This window comes from Leptodactylus fuscus, chromosome 4 (assembly GCF_031893055.1).
Source record: "Leptodactylus fuscus isolate aLepFus1 chromosome 4, aLepFus1.hap2, whole genome shotgun sequence".
NCBI classification, from domain to species: Eukaryota; Metazoa; Chordata; class Amphibia; order Anura; family Leptodactylidae; genus Leptodactylus; species Leptodactylus fuscus.
The window spans coordinates 58,432,345-58,457,306 of record NC_134268.1 but is presented as its reverse complement, the minus strand read 5'-3'; the positions used below and the strand labels follow the sequence as shown (position 1 = coordinate 58,457,306).

At 41.2% G+C, this 24,962-nt stretch overlaps 2 protein-coding genes across 3 annotated transcripts in view; one reads left to right on the top strand and one right to left on the bottom strand.

Annotated features, from left to right (window-relative positions):
• The window catches only part of RGS20 (regulator of G protein signaling 20), an 84,442-nt gene extending 72,863 nt beyond the window's left edge, over positions 1 to 11,579 (top strand). For both annotated transcript variants that reach the window (XM_075270569.1, XM_075270570.1), the window contains exons 2-5: positions 1,049 to 1,197; positions 3,503 to 3,589; positions 4,502 to 4,736; positions 10,664 to 11,579. In XM_075270569.1, the coding sequence (XP_075126670.1) occupies positions 1,049 to 1,197; positions 3,503 to 3,589; positions 4,502 to 4,736; positions 10,664 to 10,852 (660 nt within the window). In that variant the 3' untranslated portion in view covers positions 10,853 to 11,579. The remainder of the gene's footprint in view (positions 1 to 1,048; positions 1,198 to 3,502; positions 3,590 to 4,501; positions 4,737 to 10,663) is intronic.
• Positions 1 to 24,962, bottom strand: part of LOC142200299 (transcription elongation factor A protein 1-like) — a 524,101-nt gene that overhangs the window by 453,404 nt on the left and 45,735 nt on the right. The gene's annotated exons all lie outside the window — the stretch shown is intronic.

The following is a 24,962-nucleotide window of genomic DNA, read 5'->3' as shown; positions in this document are numbered from 1 at the left end:
ATTGGAAACATGATTCTGAATATAGAATAGAAATCTGTTGTTATTATTAATAACAATAATAGCAATAATTCCTCAACACTGGTGATACATTGGGTTTCAGAAGGTATGCCTGGCTTAAAGGGATTATCTCATTGCACACAACACCTATCATATAAGGGCTGCCAAGGTGATAGCTGGTTGAGAAGGAAGGTGCTCTTGAGACGCTAAGTAAAGCTCACTTTGCTTAGGTTTGTTGATGTGGTCTTAAAGTGGTCACTACAGGGAGAATGTAGTATTATATGTGGCCACTCAATTGTGGCTCTAAGACCCATACATCCTCATAAGGGATATAGAAAACAGTTGTCGAGATGGGGGAAATATTTTACAGTGGTAAAAGAGAACAAAGTTATTATAACTTCACGCCTATAGTCATGTTAGAATGACCACCAAAGACCTTTTGATCATTACTACTACACAGTCCAGTCATATTAATGTGACCACCGCCTACTTTGGACATCAACATTAAATAACCAATCGCAGAAGGCACGTGTCATCAGCCATCTGGGTGCCCTCATAATTGTGGAAGGCAGAATGGATCAGCACAAGTATGAATCTATCCTTGCGGACCATGTTCACCCCTACATGCGAATTGTTTTTCCTCAGGATGATGGCATCTACTGTACAGCAGGACAATGCGACGTGTCATAAAGCTCACAGTGTACGTGCGTGATTCGAGGAGCACCAGGATGAGTTTACCGTACTCCCTTGGCCAGTAAATTCCCCAGACTTGAACCCAATCAAGAATCTGTGTAGTAGTCAATGAGATACTGACCATAAATACCTTCACTAGTAACCGGCAGCGCTCCCTATAAAAGTAGGGCTACATGTTTCTGTTCTGCTTTGCCAACCACCTCGTCCGTACAAACTGTATTGTATCTTCTGCAACAATCTACTGAGTACAGGTTTATACGACTGTGGAAATTGAATAAAAGAAAGCATAGAGGCTACTCGATAACACTCCTATCTTTTTTGTTCTTGTATCTTACACGGTTGTTTGTTTTGGTTGCAGCCCATGGGATCAGAGCGGATGGAAATGCGCAAGCGGCAGATGTCAGTGCACCAGGAGACAGTGAGCTCCTCTCAAGCACAGCAGGGAGTTGGGAATAGGGGATCTAATGCCTGTTGCTTCTGTTGGTGCTGTTGCTGCAGCTGCTCTTGGTAAGTTGAATGTACCCTTTATTATAATGTTACTATAAACACTGAGCCAGCCCTGGACTTAATACATGGGATTGCAACTGATATGTGCCAGTATTCCAACACGTTATTTGGTTATGCATATGGTATAACCAAGTGCACAGGGCCTGCATGGTTTACCACATGGTGCTTGTATACAGCATCACATAACCTAATTCTGTGGTATAAATGGCATGTTTGCCCTAATCTTAACTTACTCATACACGTGGCGATGTCACCACAGTTTTCTTTGCTGAAACTCGGCTAAACCCACTTATGATGTTCCTGCAATTCACCTGAGTGAACCCACTTGTGATTTCGCTATAGCCTACCTGATAGAAACACAGTTGTGACATCACAGCAGCTCGCTTGACTAAAACCCACTGCTGATGTCACTTGTGATGTCATCACATATTAACAAATGGAAACAAAGTTATGATGTCACTACAGTTTGCCTTACTAAAACCCACTTGTGATGTCACAGCACCTCCAATGATAGAAACACAAATGTGACGTCACAGCAGAATACCTAATAGCCACATATGATGTCACCATAGCTTACATTGACTGAAAACAAATTGTGATATCACCACAACATACCTATTGGAAACGTATTCAACCGAGTGTGCCATCTGATGGGCCGTTCTGATGATTATAGAGCAGATCCTATCCTGCTCTATATCATTGGAACAAAACAGATCGGAAGCCCCCATAGAAGTGAATGCATCACAGATTTCATTCTGTTAAAAAAATTGTCCCACACACAGCCTTTACACTTGGTCATGTGCTTAGGGACAAATCCAGTAATTCTTAGAAGTGGATGAAGATGAGGAAACAGTGATATACTTCATCTGGTTTCATTAAATAATTTTTAAAAAATGCAATATATTCCTGGTAAGGACACTGTAAGTCCCGTTGCCTGCAGGGCCCCTGTGCATGTGTAGATTATAGAGTAGGATAGGCAATATATACATAAAGTATATGTGATGTACCCTTATAAAATAAAAGTTAATGGTGTGACCTATTCAATGTGGGCTATACTTCAGTGAACATTTTGCATTGATAGCAATGATATCACACTTTGTATGAAGCCCACAGTACTCGATTTGTGTGTATATTGTAATTTCGGCCGTACCCACAGATAAATTAAGAGCTTGGTACATAGAGCTCAATTACATCACTTTGCTGTAGGCAATTCTCCTGCATATGCCAGCTTGTTCTTTTTGTGTCCTCTGTAGAAATGATGATAATCTCCCCTTAGCAATAGGAGGCTACAGTTTATATGTTTATATATACATATATATATGATCATGCCTCTTAATTTGAGGATATATTGGGTGGTCCGTGGATCTATCTATGCCAACAAATGATCTGGCATAGATTTTAGACATTGTTTTCTGGTATAAATAATGTTAAATATGTCGCACTGAGACCTGCCCTGCGCTGCCCATGCCCGCCCACTTCTTAGAAAAGCGCTGAGCACAATTTATAAAGCAAATACGGATGTGCCCCAAAAATTTAGCAACTACTCTATATGGGGTATTCAGGTCACAACAAGTTACCCTCTGTCCACAGCGTGGTGTTATAACTTTCTGATCAGTGGTGGTCCAACTGCTAGGACACCCACCAGCCACAAGAACTGGGGTATAGTTCGGCAGTGCACGTTTCCAACCTACTTCTCCATTCAGACTAGGACGCAAAACACCCCAATTCTCATGATAGCAGGGTTCCAGTAATCGGGCTACTATGATCAGCAGGTGGCCTCCTGTCCTGTGAATAGGCACTAACTTGTGACTGAAACATATTCTGAATCTAGGAGATACAAGAATGAACAAATGTATTCAGAACTCCATGTCTCTGGTGTTTACTGCGGTGGTTTTTTTCATATCAGTACAGAAATCATGTCCTGAGTCATACACAGTTAAGTGAATAAGCTGAAATTTCCAAGGGTGTACAGTCAGTGAGATGATGGAGAACATCGCCTCAGGCTGCACCCTTTCATGACTGCAGAGTAGGAAGCATATATGGAGTTCTCCAGTCTGTATCTGATTTTTCTCCTTCTCTTATTGGGGTGGGGGGAAAAAGGTCCAAGAGTCCATGAAATGCCATCACTGTAACTATTTGCAAAAAGAATGGAAGGTCTCTGACCATGTAACACCAGACCATGCCTCATAGTGTCGGCAAATTGTCAAATTCACATGTAAAATTCTGATGAATTCTATAAATTATGACATAAGAATATAGTACATGATATTGTAAAGATATTAATGAATAATGATCCTTCTTACAGCCTCACGGTCAGGAATCAAGAAAATGAGAGGACAAGAAGGTCTTCAAATGAAATCCGAGGTGCTGGCATACCAAACTGTGAAGAAAGGCAAGTAGCAGCTCTGAGTGTCAGCAGTGCAGTCACCATGTCAGTGGGGTTCATGATAACTTATAGGATTGACAAGGATCTCTGCATGAACCTATATGAGCTGTCAGCCAGTGCGTGACCCAGGAGCATACTGTGTATGGCACCTCTGTGGGCAACATGTTTACATCCAGTTCAGAGCAGATTTTTCCTATTTGTTTATCAAGTGCGTTTAATGGATTCTTTCTCATGAAAATCGAAAAATGAAAAATCTGTTATACATTGACTGAAATATTTTTTTTTTAAAAAAAGGATCTACTACTCACTCATTTTTTTTTGGAGACTATGTAGCCTATGCTGTCTCTTAAATAAAAATAAAAGAGAGATGTTTTTTACTATTAGACTCTTGAGGCCTCATGCACATGACTGAGTGTGCAGGTCGAATTAGATAAGACTTTTCAGTGGAATGCATTGGGGTAATACTCAGATGACATCCAAGTGTGATCCAAGTGTCTCCGTTCTCCGTGGCATACGACCTATTACCCCACCAGAAGAGCCTCAGTCTGCACACTTAGCCATGTGCATGCGGCCTAAGTTATGAATATCATGATACAATATGGGATCAGTGCCCCCCCCATCACATATTGATAGGTCATCAATGTGCAACCAAGTACAAGTCTCTGCAAGAAATGGTGAATGGGAAAGGCCATTAAGCTGCAATCCACATTATTGCATGAAAAATAGTTGCCCTACTGAAATAAGTTATGGAGTTGTATTCCATAAAAACATGGCTGCCTTCTTTCAGACACCACACCACTCTTGTCCATGGGATATGTGTGTGATATTGTACCTGCAATACCAGACATGCAGATATGGCAATGTTACGGTATCAGTGTGATCTGACCTTAAGTAAATCTTGACTTTTGTTTCCTTTAGTCCAACCCCTACTCTTGAGGATGTATACTCTTGGGGCCAGTCATTCGACAAACTTATGAATACACCTGCTGGGAGAAACGCTTTCCGGGAATTTCTTAGAACGGAGTTCAGTGAGGAGAACATGCTTTTCTGGATGGCATGTGAGGATCTGAAAAAGGAAGCCAACAAAAATGAGATAGAAGAGAAAGCCCGGCTAATATACGAGGACTACATCTCCATTTTATCTCCAAAAGAGGTATGTTCTGTCTTCGCACAGATGTAGCAGTTGTTGTACAAATATTCATTCACTTTAAAGGGATTTAATCATTAAAATGCTATTTTTTCTCCCTAACACGTAGGAATAGCCTTAAGAAAGGCTATTCTTCTCCTACCTTTAGATGTCTTCTCCGCGCCATCGTTTGGTAGAAATCCAGGTTTTCTTCTGTATGCAAATGAGTTCTCTCGCAGCACTGGGGGTGGCTTCAAACTTCTAGGCATGCACAGTCGGCTCTGCTGTCAGGCCCGTTGGCAGAGTTGACTGCGCATGCCTAGAAGTTTGAAGCCAGTGCCAGAAGAAGACACGGAGAGAGGTCGTTCCAGATGAAGATAGAGGTGGCGCTGGAGATTTTTCTCGCAGCATTAGGGACACCCTAAGTGCTATGAGAGAACTCATCTGCATACAGAAGAGAAACAGGATTTCTACCAAACGGCAGTGCGGAGAAGACATCTAAAGGTAGGAGAAGAATAGCCTTTCTTAAGGCTATTCCTACGTGTTAGGGAGAAAAAATAGCATTTTAATGATTGAATCCCTTTAAGTGATCTTATTCTGGATTCAGGAGGCCAATAAAAAGTAAACTGAGCAGTAATTTTAGCAAAGGTTTCAATAACAGGTTACGAGGACCAGGAATCACCATGTTTAGTTTGTGAGGACGGATGTAGAACCAGTCCTGACATAGAGCCATGTTTTGAAACTGTGCTACCTCAACAGACCACATTTTCAGGGTTTCTGCAGTAATACGCAGTAGATATAATTATTGACAGCACATCACGAATGAGTTTAATCCATGGCTTATCTATGATACATGACCTGATGGGGTACATCCTCTGACATCGGTGGTATTATGTACCGCTAGAAGCTGACCGTGCACTGAATTGCTGGTATGTGCCTAGGTGCCAAGGATATTGGTGCCATTCTTTTTGGGAATTGATATCCCTCCACTGTCAGAAGGACGGACCTTACAGCTCTGCGCCCTGAAGTATACAGAACAGAACCATAATACTGAAGTATACAGAACTATTATACCGCACCTCACCTTTATGGTGTATGGGATCTTTCTGTTCATTTGTGTGCCTCAGACTAGTCAGTCTAAACATACGCCAGATTTATCATCCAGCCTCAGTCATTGTGATAAATGTGGTGCATTTTCAGACTGCATGTGTAAATTTACTAAATCTGGGCCAATGTTTCTCCTACCGAAAACCTTGATACATATGTGGGTGGACAAACTAGTCACATGGACCCTGTGTACTGCTGAACACATAGCTCTGCCTTGTGCATGAACCCATACGCTCAGTGGCTTCTCCATGGTTCAGTAACATTGTGATAGTCCACTATGGGGAATATTCTGTAATCTCTAATGGCGCTGACAGATGTATCTCATACCGATGGCTAAACAAGCCGTAGATGTAAGTGTGATCACATCAATCATGACATATGAACAAAATCACATATGGAACAGTCCCATCAAAGCTTTTGGGACCAAGCTAAACGCTATTATTAGGATTCCAAGCTTTCAGCTACAACAGTAAAACAAGAATAGATTTTAACAGTATTATATTCTGAAGAAGTAGCGTGTACAGAGTCCATTCTGTGCGTATAAACAATGGCAAGACATTTAAGACGATCTCCTTGTGAGATCCCCAAGGGGTAATTCTTAAGGCCTGGTGAGAAAGAGAATAATTATTCTGAGAACAGTCTGACCTTTCAAGTATTATATTCTCAGACAATAAAAGATGGAACGATTAGCAGTGGTCGAGATAAGGAGACAACGCTGTCAGTCACTGGGGTTGATTTTCCTATATAGAGAAAGTAGCTTATTATAGCGCAGCATGCGCAGCCACTACCCTGCTCACAGTCAGGGGGATCAGTTAGGGGTCTTCTTCATTGTGCAAAGGTTGCGGCAACAAAGAATTAAAGGGAACCTGTCATAGGGTTTTTGCTCTGCCAACAGCCACCACTTACTGACGGTTCCACTCCTGTACTTGTAGCCAAAGCAAATAATAATATAATGTTGGTTACCGGCACGTACGCAGTGAGGGTGGACGTACCTGCTCTGGGTTTATCAGAGCGCTGCGCATGTGCTGGAAGCCTGTCAGGAGTGGAATAGAATTAGTAGGAAACTCTGCATGCACAAAATGCACAAATTTGTGATGACGGACCCTGATCTTAGGGGTGTCAGCCAAGATTGGGCGGGATTAGGGCTTGTTCCCATGATGTAACGCGCCCTGCATTCAGACACGTATACATGTGTCAGAGTGTGAGCGCTCAAAACAGATGCCATTAATTTCAATGTGCGCTGGCTCACACGCGCTACACATTGAAATCAATGAGAGGCTTTTTAACCCATTGACTTCAATGTGTAGCGTCTGAATGCAGGGCGAGTTACATCGTGAGAATGAGGCCTTAAGTTGTAGCTATCTTGACTTGCAAGTGTCTCTAATTCCTTGACTGCAAAAAAAGGAAAATGTTTGTTCTTGTACCGTGTTAGCCAGTGGGTAGGAAATATAAAAATATAAATATAAAAATATAAAAAAACAACAAAAAACTTGAGTCTTCAGTAGTTGATACCTTTTTAATGGCTAACTAATAATGATGACAGATTACAACGTTTCAGAACTCTAGGCTCCTTTCTCAAGTAAATTTATGTGATCGGTGATATTATGATCCTCATTGCAGAAATGTTTTGACACGGGAAGGTCCATTCTTCGTTCTCTAATTGTATGCCAGTTTTTCATGGAAAAGCAAGGTATGAACGCTGAAATTGTGGTGAAACACACAAAATTCATCCTCACCCACAATTACTTTTCTTTTGGTGACTGCATCTATTTACAGCAGAGTGGCACCGCAATGGGGAGTAAAATGGCGCCACAGTATGCTAATCTCTTCATGGCCAAGCTTGAGAGTGGCTTCCTATCCACCTGCACCACCAGGCCTCTGGCCTACTATTCCTTCATTAACAATATCCTAATAATTTGGACTGGGTCTGAACAACAGCTGAAAACCTTCCATGAACAATTCAAGCAGTTCCATCCCACCATCAACCTGACGCTCAATCACTCCTTCTCTGAAATAAACTTCCTGGATACAGTCATCAAGATACAAGACAACAAAATTGAGACATCGCTGTATCGGAAGCTGATTGACCGACCAGCCTACCTAAGATGGGATAGCTTTCATCCTAAACACATAAAGAGCTCCATTGTATACAGCTAGGCCATCAGATACCATCGCATATGTTCAAACCCTGCAGATAGAGATGAACACCTTGGAGGCCTCAAAAACACATTCTTGAGGCAGGGTTACCATCCAAGAACAATTGATAACCAAATCACCAGGACCACCAGAATACCAAGATCGGATTTATTAAAATACAATACCAAACAGGAAAACAATCGGGTGCCCCTGGTCGTCACATATAACCCACACCTGGAGACGCTGAGAGGAATCACACGCAAATTACATGCACTACTACAAAAAGACGACCGTCTAAAATCCATATTTCCAGACCCCCCCCTCTCCTGTGCTACAGACAGCCACCAAACCTCAGGAATATGATTATTAGCAGCTCACTGTCACCTCCAACTAACAAAGGAACATTTCCATGCAGACAGAAGAGATGCAAAACCTGCCCTCACATACTGACCACTGACAGGATAGAGATACCAAACTCTAACAGGGAATATAAAATCCCAGGTACATTCACCTGCAGAACACCCAATGTAGTGTATTTAATAATGTGAACCAAATGTCCCACTAAAAATCTGTATGTTGGCAAGACCGGACAGCAGCTTAGAATGCGTATGAATTCACATCGCCATACAATTAGAGAATGAAGAATGGACCTTCCTGTGTCAAAACATTTCTGCAATGAGGATCATAATATCACCGATCACATGAAAATTTTGGTTTTAAGAGGGAATTTTAAATCAAGGAAAGAGCGACGGATTTATGAGTATAAACTTATGACCGTGCTTCAAACACTGGAGCAGGGGTTAAATCTGTCACATGGGTTTATGGCATCTTACAGAAATCACTGACCTGAGACCCTGAGAACTGATAAGAACCTGGAATTGTTTAAATTATTTGTACCAATTACTAATAACCCTCTACCCCCCCCCCCCTTCCTCCTAGAATTCTATCCCTATGTGTCCTTTTGTACATAAATATGCATCCTTCAGAAATGGTTTTTAAATTTACTTGAGAAAGGAGACGAGAGTTCCAAAACGTTGTAATCTGTCATTATTAGTTAGTCTTCAGTAGTTGATACCTTTGTGATGGCTATCAAGTTTTTTTTGTTTTTTTTTTATATATGCAGAAAAAGGTAACTAGTATATGGCACATGCAGGAATTAAAGGGAACCTATCACCACCTGTAAACCACCAAGCCTGTCATGCTGCTGTACTTTAGGGCCCTCAGTGCCATTTGTCCCTTCATTTAGAAATGTAATTCCTTTTAATTTGCTGGAGATGAGTAATTAAATTTGTAAATAGAGGGACACATGTGACTGGGAATACCAATATGCTGATGTTATAGGGTCCCAAACCTTGTGCCAGGTTCACTATAAGCGTACCTCCAATTATAAAACCACTTTCATAAATGAATAGTGAATATTAGAAGCTATGTAATATATCGTACTTAAGAAATATATTTCCTTTTTTATTTATCAAGTTACTTTTTATACATTAGTCTATAGAGAGGGAAGGGAGCTGATGGAAAAGGCACATTTCTAGATGCAACTGGTACACTCTGCTACTCCTAATGTGAGTCAGGTGACCCCTTTGACACTGCTGTATCATCAAGCTAAGACCTTACAACGGCACAGAATGAACCATTAAATCAAATAACAGTCTCCTCCTCCCCCTCCTCTCTCCATAGACTTGTATGTCTGAGCTGAATACGGAGAATGGAAGTCTGAGTGTAGATAAGGAGAGCAGCCTAATAAATGGAGAAGTGAACATATTTCTTGAAGGGGGTTGTCAGATACCAGGCAAAATGGATACTGATAAGCTATCCACAGAAAAGATCATCAGTATCAGATGGTTCAGGGGACAACACCTGGCACCGATCAGATGTTTCAGCGGCTATAAGCAGAATATAAGGTATATGGCTGGAAGCAGATCAGGGGAATCTGGTTTAGTGTTTCCCAGCAACACTGCTACAGAGTATAATCCGAAACAGTGGGGTAACTAGAAATGGCTGGGTCCCAAGGTAAACATTTCACATGACCCCAGAGTATGATGATATCGGTATTTGTGAGGTTCGTGTCCTCACTTACCGATGTCCGCTCCTACTCACAGAGGAAGTGCAGGCAGCGGTGAGCAGGAGCAGGGATTGGTCAGTTAATAGGGACCATTACTCCAGCAGGTAATGGCCTATTAAAAAAAACCAAAAAAAAAAAACATCAGGGGCCTGCTGGGCTTCCTAATGTCCCAGGACCTGGGGTAGCCGCTACCACAGCTACCCCGGTAGTTACGCCACTGGTCCGAAAGCTGTATGCACTTTACAGAGTCGTACACTGTAGTGTTGGTGCCAGGTGGTTGTATAGGAGCATCTCTGCTTTCGCCCATATACCTTGTATACAACTTCTGGCAGCCAAAACAGCTGCATTGTCTGGGCGTCAGAATCCATCTGATCTGATCCATAACCAGTCCTGTGAATAGGTCATCAGTATTCATTTTGCCAGGAAGGATTTCTGACAACCCCTTCAATAAGACATATTACAAAGTTATATTGACACGTACTATTTATGAAAAGTGACTTAATAGTCAGAGGTCTGCTTTAAGAACATACATAAGGACAACTTTAGAAAACCCATGAGCAGAACTGATAGTTGGTGGTGATTTAGAGCACAGAAAGCTCCTGACAGATTCCCTCTAAAGAAATGTACTCTCTCTTTTTTGCAGGTCAGTCTGGACTCTAGAGTACGAGAAGTCATCAACAGGAACATGTTGGAGCCCTCACAACACACATTTGATGATGCCCAACTCCAGATCTACACCCTAATGCACAGAGACTCTTACCCACGTTTCATGAACTCTGTAATTTACAAAAACCTTCTTCAGACCTTATCGGAAACCACCGCCGAGTCTTAGTTTTGTTGACGTTTTGTGTTTTTTTTTTTTTTATTATTATTATTTTTATTGTCATTTTTATTTATTTAAAGCAAACGGAAAAAATGGGTACTACACCTGGCAGGGAGTTTAGAGCTACCATGATGTTCACCTGAAAATCCTACTCAGGCCTATTTTATTATGGACTACGTTATATTGTCTCCGGCTGAGGGCTCATCGCCATGCCTGTTGCAGCTAGTGATCAATTTTAGTGATATTTTCCAAATAAGAAAAAAAGAGATGGAAACCTTTTTAAATGATATAATATATATAGTAGTTGTATTTTTACAACAGTAATTAGTATATATTCCAAGACGAGCGTCACCCTGGTGGAAGTGCCTTGATGTGTTTATGTCTATTTCCTAGAACTAGATTGGACTATTACACTAAGACCATGTATGTGACCTGAAAATCCATCTGTTTATAAAGGACGGTACTTCCACTTATCTTCGGGAATTTGTGTGTATGTGTATATATATTTATGCATATGTACGTACACACAAACAAGTAGCGTGCTGACGGAACAATTTCCAATGGCATGGAACAAATCTGGCTTTTTGTTGAAGACCAGCAATTCTAATATTAACAATTAATGTGTGAACAGGTTTTGAATATTCACTTTTCCTCTTTTGCAATGGGAGAATTAAAAATATATATATATGGACATTTACAGAAGACAACTCAAAACTGTAATAAAGCACAATAGTTTTATCCAAAAAGTATTGTTTTTTTCCTGGAAAAATGTGAACTTGAGCATTGACGGAGAACTCTGGGCAAAACATATACCTTGTGTTATGTTATGGCTACTGCAGGGCCTGAAGGGGTGATGCATGACACAGGGATAGTCTGTTTCAATCACCAGCCCCCTTAGGTCCTAGACTTGGTATTACAGAGTATTAGAGCCCCTTCACACGGAGTTTACGACCCGTGTATTCTGTATGCGCTCGGTGTATTCTGTACATTTTACACGTGTAAAAATACACGTGTAAAATGTAGTTAGCCATTGAATTCAATGGCTTTTTCGTATAACGCGTGTCTTTTTGCGCGCAAAAAGACGTGCGTTATACGAACATGCCATTGAATTCAATGGCTAACTACATTTTACACGTGTATTTTTACACGTGTAAAATGTACAGAATACACCGAGCGTAAACTCCCTGTGAAGGGGCCCTTAGTTTTGCTTGGAGTGCTTCTTTAATAAGTGTAAAGCTAAGGCTGCGTGATCACATTGCGGTTCTTTCCGCAGCGCTTTGAAGAGAAAGTTCAGAGTTTTCCTCTGCTGACTTTCTCTTCCTATTATATCTAAGGGAAAGCCGCTGGCATTTCCACAGACATAATTGACATGCTGCAATTGGCAACGCCGCAACAGCTTTGCAAATCTCAGCGTGTCCACATTGCGTTTTTTTCCGCAAAGTGGGCATGGGATTGGCATGAATCCCATCCCCTTTGCTTGTACTATAAAATGCTGCAATTTTTCGCAGCGTTTACATCTCGTGGGGCCCCGGCCTAAGGGAGTTTTCCAGTAGCATAAGTTCAGTCAAGCTCCCATTGTCCTGCTCTCTAACACGCAGTTACTAACTGGCTCCAGTTCACACCATTGTGTTCCTTCCTGTGTAGCACCTGGTTCAGCCCATAAGGCATAATGAGTTTACCTTTACCTCCTGCTAGGAATCTCAGTTTCCTAAACAGCTAGCTAGAGATGAGCGAACACTGTTCGGATCAGCCGATCCGAACAGCACGCACCCATAGAAATGAATGGAAGCACCTGTGACGCTGACTTTGCCGGCGTCACAGGTGCATCCATTCATTTCTATGGGTGCGTGCTGTTCGAATCGGCTGATCCGAACAGTGTTCGCTCATCTCTACAGCTAGCTACTCTGTTGCTTTATGTTACCTTACCAACATATGAAGCTTCTGCAGTTTTCAGAACTCTGCTATGCTGATCCAATGAGCAGCTGAAGATGTTTAAACTCTATTCCTGCTCACCCAGGTTCCTGCTATTAGTTTGTACTTTAGTGAGGCTCCTGAACTCAAGTCTTTTGGATATTGACCTGTTACTGGAAATTCAATTATCTCCTTGTGAGTTTGTTGCAGGTTTGGATTTGACTTCAGTTTGTAGAGCGTTTATTTTTTACACTATTTTCTGTGGTGATAACTTGGGGCCAAAGCCAGCACAAGTTCATATGATTTTGTGTTTAGCGCTGGTGAAGATGTTTGGGTTCCCAGGATCTATATCTCAGTGCTGTGTGAGAGTTAGATATCTTATTCTACTACTCTGTTATCATCCAGATCCTGAAATTTTAGATATTTGCTCCATGATATATGATAACAGCTCCTCAGCCAATCCATGACTGCTTCCACCTCCATTAGTCTGCTCAGCCCTCTGAACCATGCCCAAACAACATTGAATCTGCTGCTTCCAATTTTGCCAGGGTTCTGTACTATACTACATATGGATTATCGTTTATTGACCACACTTCCAAGCCTAATTCAGACCTCGGCCTGTCCTGGACTACTAAACCTGATCTGCTCTGAGCTATTGGCTTGTTTACGACCTCAATTATCTACCGCCTGCCACTGATGTTCAGCCTGTACCCTCTGGTGCATCATACCACTTTCTGCCTGGTCAGCACCCACCGACTCCAGGAACCCTCTGGTAGGTGCCACAGTGGGTCTAGACATCCGTTTCCCATTGCAATAACCATATTTAAATTTGTAAATTTAAAAGTTAAACATTTTCTCAAATATAAATAATTAAAAATTTTGCAAAGTTTTAAAGTTTTTCTCTTACCATCTTAGTGATGACAGTCACCAATGGATATGATTACAAAAGCAGGAATTTATGGTTTGATAATGATGACATTATTGTGGACAGGTTATCAGGCAGGATCATTTCATACATAAGAAGACAGCCAAGCCACAATAAGGATATCAGCTGAGTTTCTTAGTAGTGCCAAAATATAATCAGAACTCCTTTAGGCTGAAGCCCCACGTTGCAGAAACGGAAACAGCTTTTTTTTTGTTGCAGATTCTGTTGCGGTGTTTTGAGTTAAAGCCAGAAATGGCTACAAATGGGAAATTCTTATACTTCTCCCTTCTGCTTAATCCACTCCTGGCTTTGGCTCAAAAAACTGCAACAAAACAAGCTGGATTTCCACAATGTGGGGCCTCAGCCTTAAGGGGTAATTCAATTACAACAAGGACCCTGATACGCGTCATCACTGCATTGAGTGAAGAGGAGGTCTGTCTCTCTCCGTTGACTTCTGTGGGACTTCCAAGAATAGCTGTCCCTATTGGAAATACCATTGCCCATATAAAGAATAGTTATTTAGCCATGCAGTATCCTAAGTTGTGGCCCAAATATGTTAAAGATACTACTAAGTAACAGTAGACAAATTTTTATTTATTTTTTTAGCAGACTTGTAGGTGAAATAGAGAAGACTATAGGCACTGATCGCTGCAACAAAACTCAGCCCTGGATCTTTAGAGTGTTTGGGTTGTTCTGGAGAGGTGAAGAGGGATCAGTGGGTAGAGGTTGTATATTCTTTAGCTGTGTGGCACAGGGTAGACTAATGTGTAGTCAACAATGTTTTTGCTCACTGTGCACATTGTTCATTCAGCTGCCAAACTGGTTTCTCAGCTGGTCATGTGACTGGCAGACTATTGCACTAGTAGGCTTTGACTTGGACACCCCTACTGATCAGCTAATATTAGTGGGCACAGTGCCAACAGTGTACAGCGCAGTAAGAACACAGGCTCGCCAGCTGCAGTTGCTGTTGTCAGCTGATCGCTGGAGGTGCCTAGTATCGGGACCCCCACTGATTTAATACCAATAACCTATCCTAATGCATAGTTATAGCAAAACCCCTTCAGGCTACATAATCAGGTTACAGATTAAGTGCAGATCTTCTAAACACATTTTCACAGAAAATTTTGGAGTATAATTCAATAACAAATCAATGAGATTTTCTTAATCTCCTGTACACAATGCAGATTTATTTCTGCTTCTAAACGGACGTGGTGTGGAAAATAAAATCTACAGAATGTTCTCTGGACTCCGTCTATTTCAATGAGAGGGGAGGAACCAGCAGGACAATCCAAATATAAGAAGTGCGTGTGTTTATTTAGCTTACTTATATAGAGCCATCACATTCCACGGTGCTTTACAGACATGTCGAACATCCACAATAAGTATTTCTATATGCACATACATGTAGCCATTGGGTAAGCTCAAAGGTTTATTTGAATGACTTTGGGAATAGAAAAAAAAAAACACACCCTAAACCATTTGCATTACATTATGTACTACAGTCACATTTGCTGTATAATGTATTACTAGGTGTACGACAGATTTGTACAACCTCTCTCCCATTCTTGATAGGTAGATTCTTGGTAACCCACTCCAGGGCAGTATAGAGGCATCAGTGCACACTATGTGATATAGGTTAACACTAGTGTTGTATCTCCATTGTTCTGATCTGTGAGGGGACCCAAACAACAGAGATGCGGACGGCTAACACAGCAGTGATACACCGAGCCCAGCAGAGCTCACAGACCATAAAAGGAGTCCATTGGGTGGCGTTTTTAGAACTGAAACCATCTCCATGTAGGGCTTTCCCGCTGCTGATTTTTGGTAGAATCTGCAGACTCTTTTGCAGATATGAACGTAGCCTTACTCAGATTAGTGTTAGTTATATTACACACACAAGATATAATAAATAAATAAATATATATATATATATATATATATATATATATATATATATATACACACACACATACAGTTGGGCAAAAAAGTATTTAGTCAGTTACCAATAGTGCAAGTTCCACCACTTAACCACATGAGGACCGCCGTACGTAAATTTACGGCCTCATGTGCTGGTACCTAAAGACCGGACTATTGCCGAAATACGTCCGGCCTTTAGGTACCTTTCTGGCGGGGGGAGGGGTGCGGGGGGGACAGGGGTTAGGTGTTACTAACACCTAACCCCTTCCTCCATAACGTCCAGTCGGAACTCAGTCCGACTGGACGTGTTAACCCTTTCGATCGCGCCGTGAAACATCACGGCGCGATCGAAAGGGATCCGCCGATAATTTAAAGTGATCGGCACCCCCCGCGGCGAGATCGAGGGGTGCCGATGTCAGTAACAGGTAGTCTGGGGTCTGGCCAGTGACCCCAGACTACCGGAGCCCCCACATACCTGGTGATCCTGCCAGGCGGTGGAGGAAGTGAGCGATGCAGCTCACTTCCTCTGCAGCTTACAGGACACGAGCAGGTTCATGTCCTGCTCGTGTCCTGTCTGCTACTGTGTAGAATCAGTTGATGCTTTCATCAAAGCATCAACTGATTCAAGTGTCCTAAAGGGACACATGAAAAAGTAAAAAAAAAGTTAAAAAAAAAATAAAGTGTATGAAAAAAGTAATAAAGTTCTAAAGTCCAAAAATCCCTTTTTTTCTATACAAAATGAATTATATAAAAAAAAGCACTAAAAATTAAAAAAAGCAATGCATATTTGGTATCGCCGCGTCCGTAACAACCAGTACAATAAAACTGAAATAATATTTAATGTACACGGTGAACGTCGGAAAAAAAAAACGGAAAAAACTCGCCGGAAATAATGATTTTTTGCCATCTCATCCTACAAAATATGCTATAAAAAGTGATCAAAAAGTCATATTCACCCCACAACAGTGCCAATAAAAAGCGCACATTTTCCCGCAAAAAATAAGCCCTCAACCAACACTGTCAACCGAAAAATAAAAATGTTACGTCTCAGAAGATGGCGATGCAAAAAACATTGATTTATGTCCCCATATGTGTTTTTGTTCTGCAGACTTAGTATCGCATAAAAAAATAACATAAATGAGGTATCGCCGTAACCGTACCGACCCGCAGAATAAAGGACACATGTTACTTATGCTGTACGCTGCATGGCGAAAAATTTAAAATGTAAAACTCAATGCAGGATTGATTTTTTTTTTTTTTTAATCCAGCAAGAAAGAGTTAATAAAATGTAATCAGTAAGTTGTAGGCACCCAAAGATGGTGTCATTACAAAATGCATCTCATCCTGCAAACAACAAACCCTTATATGGCCATGTCACCAGAAAAATAAAGAAAATATAGCATCTAGCAATGTGAAGGCAAAACCCCCCAAAAATCGCCAAATTATTAGAACACAACTGGCTGCGGCAGATAGGGAATATATAAGCTGTGCGAGCGAATATCAGGGGACACCCCAGATTTACAGCTTATGAGCGAAAAAACACCAGAAGTGACCCCCAAAGTGACCCCCAGAGTGACTCCCCCAATCATAGGAGCTACTGGGACATAGTAGGGAATTTGGTGTCTGCAATGTTCTCCGCACAGCTTATACATTCCCTCTTCGCCATCCGCTGTGCAGTCACGTCTGGGATACTAATACTCACTACACCCCCTGATAAATTCTTTGAGGGGTGCAGTTTTCAAAATGGGGTCACTCCTTTGGGGAATCCACTTTTCTGGTACCTTACAGGCTCTACAAACATGACATGGCGTCCAGATACCAAACATCAAAATCTGTACTCCAAAAGCCGCATCGCGCTCCATCGCTTCTGCGCCCTGCTGTGCGCCCAAACTGCAGTTTATGACACATGTATGACACTGGTGTACCCAGGATAACGGACGTAATGTCATATGTGGGTATAAACTGATATTAGGGCACAGCTGGACGCAAAAGGGAAGAAGGGTTATTGGGTTTTTGGAGCACAGACGGTTTGGTTTTTGGATGCCATGACACTTTTGTAGATCTGAAACGCCAGTAAAGTGGAATCCCCTGATATGTGACCTTATTTTGGAAACTACACCCCTGAAGGATTTCTCCAGGGGTACAGAGAGCATTTTTAACCCCCAAGTGTTGCTATAACTTATTATCCATAAATGAATACGAAGCTGATTGTGAGAGGTGAAAATGACAATTTTTCCAGGAATACGTCATTTCAGTGCGTAATATGTTGTGCCCGCCTTGTATCAGAGATGAACGCTCTAAAAGCTGTTGTGCCCGGGATACCCGCTTACCAGTTTTTGGAGTGTCTCTGCTGACATAAGTTGGGCACAACATATCGGGCACTAAAATGGCGAATCTCTGGAAATTTTTCATTTTTAACTTCTCATTATCAGCTGTGATTTCATTTCTGGAAACTAAATAAATGCAACACTCAAGGGTTAAAAACGCTCGTTACAACACTTCATAAATCCCATCAGTGGGCTAGTGTCCAAAATGGGGTGACATGTCTGCGGATTCCACTTTATTGGCAATTCAGGGGCTTTGCAAAAGTGGCATGGTGTCCTAAAACCAAACTGTGCTCCAAAAACCAAAATAGCGCTCCTTCCCTTCTGTGCCCGGCTGTGCCCAAACAGCCATTTATACCCACATATGGCATTAAGTCCGTTATCCGGGGTACACCAGTGTCATACATGTGGGCATACACCGCTATTTGGGTACCCAGCAGGGCGCAGATGTGAAGGAGCGATATGTGCTTTTGGAGTGCAGATTTAGATTCTTTGTTTTTGGACACCACGTCACATTTGCAGAGGCCCTAAAATTGTCCCTACAAAATGGGGTCACTTCTTGGTGAATTCCAGTTTACTGTCACCTGTGTAGTTTCTAAAATGGGGTCACAATGGGGGGTTTCCATTGTATTGATACTTTAGGGGCTCAGCTAATGCGACATGACACCTGAGAACTATTCCAGCCACTTCTGCTTTCTAAAAGCCAAATAGCGCTCTTTCCATTCTGAGCCCCACCGTATACCCATACAGCAGATTATGGCCACATATGGGGTATTGCCGTGTTAAGAAGAAATTGTGTAACAAACTCTGGGGGGCTTTTAATTCTTCAGCTACTTGCAAAATTAAAAATATGGCGCTAAATGGACGATTAATTGGAAAAAAAAAGTAATTTTTCATTTTTACGTCCCATTGTTAATAAAATCTGTGAATCAGCTGTGAGGCCAAAATGCTCACCAAACCCCTAGATAAATTCTATGAGGGGTGTAGTTTCCAAAATGGGGTCACTTTTAGGGGGTTTCCACTTTATTGGTACACTAGGGGCTCTGCAAATTCGACATGGCACCTGAAAAATATTCCAGCAAAATCTGCCCTTCAAAAGCCAAATAGCGCTCTTTCCATTCTGAGCCCCGCCATGTTCCCATACAGCAGATTATTACCACATATGGGGCATTTCTGTGTTCAGCAGAATTTGTGTAACGAACTTTAGGGAGCTTTTTCTCCTTTATCCTCTTGTGAAAATGAAAAATTTGGGGCTAAATTGACAGTTTGTTGGAAAAAAAGTAAATTTTCATTTTCATGTCCCAATGTTAATAAAATCTGTGAAACAGCTGTAGGGTCAAAATGCTCACTCTACCCTTTGATATGTTTTGTGGGGGGTGTAGTTTCCAAAATGGGGTCACTTTTAGGGGGTTTCCACTGTATTGGTTCTCTAGGGGCTCTGCAAATCAGACATGGCACCTAAAATTATTCCAGCAAAATCTGCCATCCAAAAGCCAAATAGCGCTCCTTCCATTCTGAGCCCCGCCATGTTCCCATACAGCAGAATATGGCCACATATGGGGTATTGCCGTGTTCAGGATAAATTGTTTAACAAACTTTGGGGGGCTTTTACTCCTTTAACCCCTTGTGAAAATGAAAACTTTGGGGATAAAGTGACATTTTAGTAATTTTTCTTTTACACATTCCAATGTTAGTAAAATCTGTGGAACAACTGTAGGGTCAAAATGCTGACTATACCCCTTGATGAATTCTGTGAGGGGTGTAGATTCTAAAATGGGGTCACTTTTGGGGGGTTTCCATTGTTTTGGTACGCTAAGGGCTCTGCAAATGTGACATGGTGCCTGAAAATTATTCCAGCAAAATATGCTGTTCAAACACCCAGTGTCACTCCTTCCCTTTCGTGCACTGCCGTGTGCCCAAAAATCAGTTTACACCCACATGTGGGGTATTTCTGTGCACGGGAGAAATTGTATAACAAAATGTGAGATGCATTTTCTCCTTTAACCCTTTGTGAATGTGTTAATTTTAGGTCTAAATGAATGTATTAGTGAAAAAAAATGAAATGTCTAAATTTGACCTCCATATTATTTTTATTCTTATGAAATGCTTAAAGGGTTAACAAACATCCCAAATGCTGTTTCGAATAATTTGAGGGGTGTAGTTTTGAAAATGGGGTGATTTATGGGGGTTTCTATTATATAGGCCTTTATAATTCCTTTCAGAACTGAAGTGTTCCCTAAAAAATTAGTTTGAGGAATTTTCTTGTAAATCTGGAAAATCGCTGTTACACTTGTAAGCCTTGTAACGTCCAAAATGAATTAAAAGACGATCAAAAGATGATGCCGATATAAAGCAGAGATATGGGAGATAATATTTATTCATGTATTTGGATGGTATGACTATCTGCCTGAAAAGCAGAGAATTTCACATTTTGAAAATTGCAATTTTTTCCAAATTTCCATCAAATTTGCTAGTTTTTTTATAAATAAATACAAAAATATTGATTAGTGTTTACCACTAACGTGAAGTATAATGTGTTACGAAAAAAAAATTTCAAAATCACTTGTGTAAGTTAAAGCGTCTCAAAGTTATTGCCATTTAAAGTGACACATGTCAGTTTTGAAAAAAGAGGCCCGGTCCTTAATGTACTTCTGGGCCTGGTCCTTAACCGGTTAAAAAGATGAGAGGCGTCTGTAATTTACATCATAGGTAGACCTCAACTATGAGAGACAAAATGAGAAAACAAATCCAGAAAATCACATTGTCTGATTTTGTAAGAATTTATTTGCAAATTATGGTGGAAAATAAGTATTTGGTCAGTAACAAAATTTCATCTCAATACTTTGTTATATATCCTTTGTTGGCAATGACAGAGGTCAAACGTTTTCTGTAAGTCTTCACAAGGTTGGCACACACTGTTGTTGGTATGTTGGCCCATTCCTCCATACAGATCTCCTCTAGAGCAGTGATGTTTTGGGGCTGTCGCTTGGCAACACGGACTTTCAACTCCCTCCAAAGGTTTTCTATAGGGTTGAGATCTGGAGACTGGCTAGGCCACTCCAGGACCTTGAAATGCTTCTTACAAAGCCACTCCTTCGTTGCCCTGGCAGTGTGCTTTGGATCATTGTCATGTTGAAAGACCCAGCCACGTTTCATCTTCAATGCCCTTGCTGATGGAAGGAGGTTTGCACTCAAAATCTCACGATACATGGCCCCATTCATTCTTTCATGTACCCGGATCAGTCGTCCTGGCCCCTTTGCAGAGAAACAGCCCCAAAGCATGATGTTTCCACCCCCATGCTTTACAGTAGGTATGGTGTTTGATGGATGCAACTCAGTATTCTTTTTCCTCCAAACACGAAAAGTTGTGTTTCTACCAAACAATTCCAGTTTGGTTTCATCAAACCATAGGACATTCTCCCAATACTCTTCTGGATCATCCAAATGCTCTCTAGCAAACTTCAGACGGGCCCGGACATGTACTGGCTTAAGCAGTGGGACACATCTGGCACTGCAGGATCTGAGTCCCTGGCGGCGTAGTGTGTTACTGATGGTAGGCTTTGTTACATTGGTCCCAGCTCTCTGCAGTTCATTCACTAGGTCCCCCCGCGTGGTTCTGGGATTTTTGCTCACCGTTCTTGTGATCATTTTGACCCCACGGGGTGAGATTTTGCGTGGAGCCCCAGATCGAGGGAGATTATCAGTGGTCTTGTAGGTCTTCCATTTTCTAATTATTGCTCCCACAGTTGATTTCTTCAATCCAAGCTGGTTGCCTATTGCAGATTCAGTCTTCCCAGCCTGGTGCAGGGCTACAATTTTGTTTCTGGTGTCCTTTGACAGCTCTTTGGTCTTCACCATAGTGAAGTTTGGAGTCTGACTGTTTGAGGGTGTGCACAGGTGTCTTTTTATACTGATAACAAGTCTTAACAGGTGCCATTTCCACTATAATTTGCAAATAAATTCTTACAAAATCTGACAATGTGATTTTCTGGATTTGTTTCCTCATTTTGTCTCTCCTAGTTGAGGTCTATCTATGATGTAAATTACAGACGCCTCTCATCTTTTTAAGTGGTGGAACTTACACTATTGGTGACTGACTAAATACTTTTTTGCCCCACTGTACATACACACACACACACACACACACACACACATCTTATTTCTGTCTCTCATGCTGACATGGCTGCTAAACCACACTAAGCCCTGAACCTGCAGCATCACAAGCAGGCATGTTCTGCAAAGCAGTACAGAAATCTTTTTTTTAAGCTGAGGCCCCACATTGCGGAAACGCAGCTTCTTATGTTGAAGCTTTTGCTGTGTTTTTTTTTTAGCCAAACCCAGCAAAGGCTACAAAAGGAATGGGAAATTTATAGGAAACTCATACCTATACCTTCTGCTTAGTCCAATCCTGGCTTTGGCTCAAAGCAATGTTGGGCCTCAGGTATGCAGAGTGTCTGTCACACACAAACACTCCACCATTCAATATCTATAGGATATAACTCCTACTTCACAAAAGCAGCCTCTCATTCATCCACATCACAGTTTCTTGGCCACATTCTCTATTAGAAACAGAAGGGGGAAAAAAAACAAAAAAACAACACATCTGCAGATTAGGCAAGTGGAAATATATCAACTGACAAATATATAATGGGTTAATTCTATATAGCCCACTAGTCCAAGCATGTTATGCCACACATCAGCATCAGTGTAAAAGTCACTGACATCTCAATCCTATATACTTTTACATAGTGACATTCACAGATCATGCATAAAATACCCATAAGCACAATCCATGGTAATAAATAAAAATCATATAAAACCCTCTAAACATTTCCTTTGCATTGTTACTGGTCTAAGTGTATAAGGGCTAGTTCACACGCTGACATGGAGGAGGATTTTGACAGCGGAATCCACATCATAATCCTCCTCCATACAATGTTAGTCTATGTAGACTGCTAGCAGAGAAAAAGAAGCGACATGACCTTTCTTCAGGCGTTTTCCGCATGAAGAAAGCAATAGAAGTGAATGGGAAGCGGTTTTTAACACGCGTTTTTCTGCAAAATCGTGCAGCGTTTTTCTACAAAAAAACAACGCGGCAAAAAACACATCTGTTTTTTGCAGCCCATTCTCTTAAAGGATGGGAAAACCGCCTGGAAGCTGTTTTTACAAGAAAAAAATAAAAATAAAAAGCTCCACAAAAAGCGTGCCAAGGTAAAAAAAACCCGCTTCCTAATTAGGAAGCGTTTTTTCCCGTGCCAAAATAAGCCACACGTTATTTACGTGTGAACTAAGCCTAAAAGGGAAAACTTCAGCAACTTCACTAACAAGAGCAGCCACCTTGTGGTCACACTGACGTAGTGCACCATTTAATAGAGGATTACACTAAAGCATACCGCCAGGGGGTAACATCCAAAATAAATAAATAAATACAGGTTATAATATGAAACTTTGTCATCTTATTAAATTAATATGTTCTATTCTACGTTTCTCAGGCTGTTACTTTCACCAAATTGGTCTATGAAGAGGAGATAAGAATAGAAAAGGTAACTACTGCTGTTACTCTGTTACTGCTTACTTTTTAAGGCTCTATTCAGATTTTGTTTTTTGCTCTCTCTCTATAATAAATTTATATATATATATATATATATATATATATATATATATATATATATATATATATATATATATATCCGCCCACAACACACACATACCCATTTACTGGATGCAAAAAAAAAAAAATGGACACAAATGGATGACCATCTGTTTATATAGACAGCAATGTGAAAGACGACTGATCGGTTACATTTTTTTATTTTTTGACAGCCAAAAGTATGGTATACTACTTTTTTTTTTTTTTTTTTTTTATACAAAAAAAAGAGAGAAACGTTCACTGATAAATCTTTCACCACTAGAAGAATCCATATTAAGGTAGACCAGGGGACACCAACCTTCGGCACTGCAGCTGCTGTGAAACTACAACTCCCAACATGCTCCATTCACTTCTATAGGAATTCCAAAAACAGCAGAGCAAGTATGCATGCTGGGAGATGTCATTTTACAAGAGCTGGAGTACCAAAGGTTGCCTACACCTGGGGTAGAATTTAATGGGAGTCAATCATTGTTGCCGCTTACCCTAGTTTACTGTGTAAGCAGCCACAAGAAAATGGCCGCTTACACCAGTTTACTGTGTAATCGGCCACAGGAAATTGCTGTGAGCATGTGCAGTTGGCTTGGCTCTGGCCCAGGCCCGACGGCAGAGCCGACTGTGCACACCTAGAAGTATGAAGCCAGCGCCGGAAGACGACACAGGGAGAGGCTGTTCAATGCGAAGATAGAGGCGGTGCTGGAAAGTTCTCTCACAGCATTAGGGACCGCCCCCAGTGCTGCGAGAGAACTCATTTGCATACAGAAGAAAACTGGGATTTCTACTGAGCAACGGCGCAGAGAAGACATCTAAAGGTAGGAGAAGAATAGCCTTTCTTAAGGTTATTCCTATGTGTTAGGGACAAAAAAAAAATAAAAATTGCTTTTTAATGATTGAATCCCTTTAATAAACATTGTCACAAATGTGGCATAATTGCTGTATATGTCTTACACCACACCCAACAAGGAGGCAAGATACTTTGTTCTGGGGGGACAGAACCCACTGCCAAAAGTGTCTGATAAGGACATTCTCCCCTCTCCTAGTCCGATACACATGCACCAATCAGCCCAACTAAGCAAATGTGCATGGGGAAGATGGGCAAGACAGTCTCAAGTTTAACAAATACATCAAGGGTGGGAGGGGAGGATGGGGAAGGGATGTTGCAAAGTACTAGTTTTTTTTCACAGTGCGAGAATGGTGAAAGATGGTGCCAGCTACGTCATGCATACACATTAAAAAGGTTTTCCCCATCTTATGGCTCTTAGCCCAGTATGGCAGTGTTCTCGAAGATGGACATTGTGCTTCTTCTATTGTATATTACATGGTCATCTCTGGATTTACATATATGGGGGAATGTAATGTTTCTTTAAAAGGGGCAACCAGGATTAGGAAAACATG